The following is a 6,762-nucleotide window of genomic DNA, read 5'->3' as shown; positions in this document are numbered from 1 at the left end:
GACGCAATAAACCCGTATCATGTTCATCATTAACCGTATCATGTATCTCATCATAAACCCGTATCATGTTGATCATAAACCCGTATCATGTTGACGCAATAAACCCGTATCATGTTCATCATTAACCTGTATCATGTTCATTAACCCGTATCACGCAATAAACCCGTATCATGTTCATCAATAAACCCGTATCATGTTGACGCAATAAACCCGTATCATGTTGACGCAATAAACCCGTATCATGTTGACGCAATAAACCATGTTGACGCAATATATGTTGCTGCATCATTGTATCATGTTGCAATAAACCCGTATCATGTTGATCAATAAACCCGTATCATGTTGACGCAATAAACCCGTATCATGTTGATGCAATAAACCCGTATCATGTTGACGCAATAAACCCGTATCATGCTCATCATTAACCTGTATCATGCTCATCATTAACCTGTATCATGTTGACGCAATAAACCCGTATCATGCTCATCATTAACCTGTATCATGTTGACGCAATAAACCTGTATCATGCTCATCATTAACCCGTATCATGCTCATCATTAACCTACATCTTTCTCTCAAGTACCGATGACTGATACGGAGCCACTGCTCTGGGGACGTGGGTTTATGGGACGTGGGTTTAGGGGACGTGGGTTTAGGGGACGTGGGTTTAGGGGGCGTGGGTTTAGGGGGCGGGGTTATGAATAAAGAAACAGGAAAAAGAAATCCCACAAGAACATTGTCCTCCCGCGGCGTGAGTAACACAAGGAATGACAGACTAGCCAAGCACAGTGAGACAACACCTCAACAACGGCTGCCGTGGGAGTATGATCATTATCTCATTTCTGTCTGTATTAAAAAAATATTAAAAAATCCCCAAACTCGATCCTCAAAAAAAAATGTACCAAGCACTTTTTTCCGCGTATCATTAAAAAAACTAACATTTTTCACCAGCAGAGTTTCTGGTTTAACAGACCCGTTAAATGAGTATTAATATATAATCTGGTTCTGACCTCACCTCCCATCTCACTCCATACAGAACGTGTTAAAAGCATTTTTTTTTAAAAACACGGGCTCTTCTCCCATTGTATGACAAGACATATTTCCAAACAAAACCTAAACCCTCTACTTCAGAGAAAAGGACAGGGGGGGGGGGGAATATAATCTGTGCCAGCATCCAATCAAGGCTGAGCATCAACAGTATTGTGGTGAGAGTAGGGCTTATCAACCAGGTCACCTGTCAACAACATTCATACAACAGTAACATATGAACTGACATCACTACAGGACAGAACCAAAGTCAACCTCGATGAGCCTACCATAGAAATAGAAGCAATAGAATGGCGTTCCAGACGTCATTGAACATTGACTTGAATGGAGATCCCCTTTCTCTAGTGACTGGATCATTATGGATCCTACAGGCCTCTTATATTAGTGTTTAGCAGGGGAATTCAACTGGAACGTGTCTGATTAGGAGAACTATTAGAGTGTTACTGGAATGAATGGACTCTCACAGGGGGCAGTGCTCTGAGCACGGCCTATTTAATTGTTCATGATAGCGTTGGCCTGATCTCTTGGTGAATGAAACGCCACTTTGGTATGTTTGAGGTCTGTTTCACCGCCGCTGCCACAACAAACGTGTCATTCCCATCGGCTTCGCTAAATCACATTTATGTATAAAACACACACGCACACAAAAAAATCTAATTTATTAGTTCAGATTTCCTGTGCTGCTCTCCCAAGCACGCCAGATCCATGAAGGGCAAGGAAAGCATCACGGCGAATCAGATTTACTGATTTACAGACAAGCGGTTGAGTGGGCGCTGTGCGGCTGCGGCAGGATTAATGGGGATCATTAGCAGGAGAAGAGTGAATCTGCTGAGTTCTACCTCTCTATCACTCCTCTGTGGACAGCTGCTCGGCCCTCAGCCTTCGTCTATCCCAGCTGGTAGTAATAACAACACAAAGCATTCGTGAGCAGTATCTCATGGAACCAAAAACAAACAAAAAAACGAGCAACAAACGAGTGAGGGTTAAAATGACACGGTTGAAATGTGACTTGTTTTCCTTGAGGGTGGCCGAGGTGGCTTGGGAACGTTTGCGACGAGGGGACTAAAATGGCATCATGGGCTTCAAGAGTGGGGATACAGGCTACTGGTGGAGGGGTTAATAACAACAGAGGCTACTGAAGGGGTGGACTCCACAGTTTATCATATTGTATCAACAACGGAAAGGGGGGGGTGGGGCTAACAAGACAGAAAGCGTAGGACATTTTCCAATAGCGTCCAACAAAAAAAACGAATTCCTCTGTACACTATAAACAGAAACCACAGTGAGAGGGGCAGAGATGGGAACAGTGTCCCAAAGCAAATTTGCATCTGACTTGATCCACTAGGAAGGACATTGTGCGGGGCTAATGTTTACACCATGCAGCCACACACAGACAGAGATAGTTGGAAAGGAGAGGGAGGTGAGAGGAGGTGGGCCTGCAGGAGAGACTCCATTTTCTAATTGCGCTCATTCACCAAAATATTAACAGGGGCATGTGCCAACTCCCAGTAACACAGCACTCCACAACTAGAAGTCCTAGAATAAATATTACAGGAGAGAGCTGCCCGTCTCTCCATCACTACAGGCCAGAACAGAGGGAGAGAGCTGCCCGTCTCTCCATCACTACAGGCCAGAACAGAGGGAGAGAGCTGCCCGTCTCTCCATCACTACAGGCCAGAACAGAGGGAGAGAGCTGTCCGTCTCTCCATCACTACAGGCCAGAACAGAGGGAGAGAGCTGCCCGTCTCTCCATCACTACAGGCCAGAACAGAGGGAGAGAGCTGTCCGTCTCTCCATCACTACAGGCCAGAACAGAGGGAGAGTGAGTGCAGTCATATCTACTGAGCATCCTCTGACAGCTCTAGAGAGTTTCCCCTTTGTGTTCTTACATGTCCATTGATGAGGGAGGACTGCAGATAACCCATGATGCAGTTCGGTGAGAGACTAGCGACAGCCAGACTGTGGCTTGTAGACCGTTCTCATATAGCCATGTAGGTCCCAGACAGTGTGCACAAACAGACAAAACAAAAGCCTTGTGCACTTTACGACCTGGGCTACCTGCCTGTCTGAGAACCCCTCTCCCCCTCCAGCCTCTGCAGTGCCCAGTGAAGATGGACGGCTGGATGGAACTAGAGGCAGCATCTGAAGAGTCCAGGCAGCTCCTCTGATTAGTGCAACCTGCCAGGTCACAGCTTGGAAAGCACCAGGATGGTACATCTCTGCTCCTCTCCGTTCCTCTTCTCTCTAAGCCAAAGTACCTCCAGGCACAAATATGTCCTCTCCCTTTAAGCCGGGGCCCTTGCTGAGCAGCAGGGAGCTGGAGCAGATGCATTGGAGCTACTTTGTAAACTGGATGACCCTTTGGAAAAGGGAACCAGGAGACAGCTGTCACCGCCACCACAGAAAGGCCAGTAGCGTTCAGCACAGGGACAAACAACCAAAGGAGTTCGTTTTACCACTGGGTCAGAGTGAGATGGAAACATGGTCGTCAAGCCAACAAGACACAAAGAAGAAAAAATAATTCAAATAAACTGCTAAAATAATACAAAAACATGAATAGTGACGAGACTAATGCTGTGGAACGAACAACGCACAAAAATAAAAAGCCTTGTACAAATAAAAAGCAACAAAACAACAAACACGGACAGTTTGACTCTCTGAATGAACTCAAGTAGGCGATTGATAACCTTTCACACAAAACTACTACAGATTCAACAGAGCGTGAACTTGAATGTTTCTCCTCCTGAAACTGAACAGAGGAAGAGGAGGGCTGTCTCTGTCAGTATTAAGGAGAAGAGCAGCTTCGGCTTGCATAGAAAGCCCAGAGTGGTGGAGAGGGATGGAGACAACGAAAACCAGTCGCTCCTCTTTCAGTCACCCCTCCTCTGGCCCAAACAACAAAAAAACAGAATGTAAAAAAATGGGTCCATTGCAATGAATGTCTCAAAATGTCCTACGGGCCAGTGGGTAGTTTGGTGTTGAATGAAACAACCCAGAAGTAAAGCTGCAACCCATTACTCTAAGTCTCAGGGTCAGCCATCAGTCCTATAGGTCCATATCTCTATGTAGTGATTTCTGATCGACCCCCTGTCCCATCTGCACCCTCCACTTCCAATATGGCCGTCCGTGTGATAAGGCCTCACTCCATCAGAACGCTCAGACCTTTTAGTCCATCACGTGAGTGACTGGCCGGCCAGAGGAGGGGGCTCTCAACCCAGCCACGGGAAGCCTTGCCGTAGGGTGGCCATCCCACTAGCGGAGGGAGGAGGAAGCAGAACAGCCGGAACAACCAGGCAGAAACTAAAAAAACAAACACCAAACACCATTGAACTGATGTCTTAAAATGAGCTCTGCAGCAGGCTTCTTCGTGTGATCCAGTCACATGGCTCCAAGCAAGGTCGAGGTCAGCCAATCAGGTCTCCCTGTGGGGGGGAAAAAAACAGATGGGGAGAGTTATATGACAGCAATGCTAAGAATTTAACATCCACATTCAACAAGATGATTGGCCTGTAAACTTATATTGTAGTTAAGCCCTACAGATAATCGCACATACTGTATACACCGACACTTTCAATGAAATGTAGTTGATGTTGGATCATATTTAGTCCAGCAGAGGGCATCATAGACTGCAGTTTCATCAAACAACCAGAAATCCTTCTAGACGTCAGACAGAAGCGTTAATTTTTTTACTTCGAAAAAAAATCAAAGAGATACACTACATGGTCAAAAGTATGTGGACACCCCTTCAAATTAGTGCATTCGGCTATTTCAGCCACACCCTTTACAGATAGGTGTAAACAATTGAGCACACAGCCATGCAATCTGCATAGACAAACATTGGCAGTAGAATGGCCTTACGGAGGAGCTCAGTGACTTTCAACGTGGCACCGTCATAGGATGCCATCTTTCCAACTAGTCAGTTCATCAGATTTCTGCTCTGCTAGAGCTGCCCCGGTCAACTGTAAGTGCTGTTGCAACACTCACTGCCGAGTTCCAAACTGCCTCCGGAAGCAACGTCAGCACAAGAACTGTTCGTCGGGAGCTTCATGAAATGGGTTTCCATCACGAGGCTGCTGAGGGGAGGGACAGAGCAAATGGAATGGCATCAAACACCTGGAAACCATGGAAACCATGTGTTTTGATGTATTTGATACCATTTACTTCGCTCCAGCCATTAACACGAGCCAGTTCTCCCCAATAAAAAGGTACCACCGATTTCCTGTGGTTTCCGTGGCCAAGCAGCCGCACACAAGCCTAAGATCACCATGTGCAATGCCAAGTGTTGGCTGGAGTGGTGTAAAGCTCGCTGCCATCGGACTCTGGAACAGTGGAAACGTGTTCTCTGGAGTGAGGAATCACGCTTCGCCATCTGGCAGTCTGACAGACAAATCTGGGTTTGGCGGATGCCAGGAAAACACTACCTTTACCAATGTATAGTGACAACTGTAAAGTTGGGTGGAGGAGGAATAATGGTCTGGGGCTGTTTTTCATGGTTCAGGCTAGGCCCCTTAGTTCCAGTGAAGGGAAATCTTAACGCTACAGCATACAATGACATTCTAGACGATTCTGTGCTTTGTAGAACAGTTTGGGGAAGGACCTTTCCTGTTTCAGCATGACAATGCCCCTGTGCACAAAGCAAGGTCCATATAGAAATGGTTAGTCAAGACCGGTGTGGAAGAACTTGACTGGGCTGCACAGAGCCCTGACCTCAACCCCATCGAACACCTTTGTAATTAATTGTAACGCGAGCCAGGCCTAATCACCCAACATCAGTGCCCGACCTCACAATGCTCTTGTGGCTGAATGGAAGCAAGTCCCCGCAGGAATGTTCCAACATCTAGTGGAAAGCCTTCCCAGAAGAGTGGAGGCTGTTATAACAGCAAAGGTGGGACCAAATCCATGTTAATGCCCTCGATTTTGGATTGAGATGTTTGACAAGCAGGTGTCCACATACTTTTGTGGTGTAACCATTTAGTGTAGCTATATTGACACTATTCTGGATCAAAGAGCATGTTTAAACATCAGGAAGAAACGTGTGTGTGTGTGTGTGTGTGTGTGTAAGCAGGGTCAGTTTGGGGCCATTTGTTGGAGGATCTGGTTCCTCCTTACCATTCTCATCTCCGTGCAGGGGGGTACATGGAGGGGGAGGAGGCTTGTTGACTGGCAACTATGGCTGATGAAGAGAGACCTGTGAAGGAAGAGCCACTAGTTAGATACACCTCTATATACTCATAACTCCAGATTTAGTCAATACACCAAAGTTACGGATGATATTTTGTTAATGTTTTCTTTTCTGTATTACTTTAGGTGGGAGAAAAAGGTCTTACAAAGTTATATCATTTCACAGTTAGGTGATTGCCATATAAAAGCGTTCTATTTGAGCAGCTAGCCAATGCTGAAGGCCGAGATGTGTCCTTGCGCGTTCTATTTGAGCAGCTAGCCAACGCTGAAGGCCGAGATGTGTCCTTGCGCGTTCTATTTGAGCAGCTAGCCAATGCTGAAGGCCGAGATGTGTCCTTGCGCGTTCTATTTGAGCAGCTAGCCAACGCTGAAGGCCGAGATGTGTCCTTGCGCGTTCTATTTGAGCAGCTAGCCAACGCTGAAGGCCGAGATGTGTCCTTGCGCGTTCTATTTGAGCAGCTAGCCAACGCTGAAGGCCGAGATGTGTCCTTGCGCGTTCTATTTGAGCAGCTAGCCAATGCTGTAGGCTGAGAT

General features: G+C 46.4%; 1 protein-coding gene across 3 annotated transcripts in view; it reads right to left on the bottom strand.

Moving 5' to 3' along the window:
• Positions 1-570: 570 nt before the first annotated feature.
• LOC115144692 (zinc finger protein 609-like) overlaps positions 571-6,762 on the bottom strand; it is a 218,735-nt gene continuing 212,543 nt past the window's right edge. For all 3 annotated transcript variants that reach the window (XM_065002963.1, XM_065002964.1, XM_065002965.1), the window contains 2 exons: positions 6,157-6,235; positions 571-4,469 (listed from right to left, as the gene is read on the bottom strand). In XM_065002963.1, coding sequence (XP_064859035.1) covers positions 6,162-6,235 — 74 coding nt within the window. In that variant the 3' untranslated portion in view covers positions 571-4,469; positions 6,157-6,161. The remainder of the gene's footprint in view (positions 4,470-6,156; positions 6,236-6,762) is intronic.

The sequence above is a fragment of the Oncorhynchus nerka genome, linkage group LG17 (assembly GCF_034236695.1).
Source record: "Oncorhynchus nerka isolate Pitt River linkage group LG17, Oner_Uvic_2.0, whole genome shotgun sequence".
In the NCBI taxonomy this organism is placed as follows: Eukaryota; Metazoa; Chordata; class Actinopteri; order Salmoniformes; family Salmonidae; genus Oncorhynchus; species Oncorhynchus nerka.
Note: the sequence above shows the minus strand (reverse complement) of the source record. Positions and strands in the feature narration are given on the sequence as shown.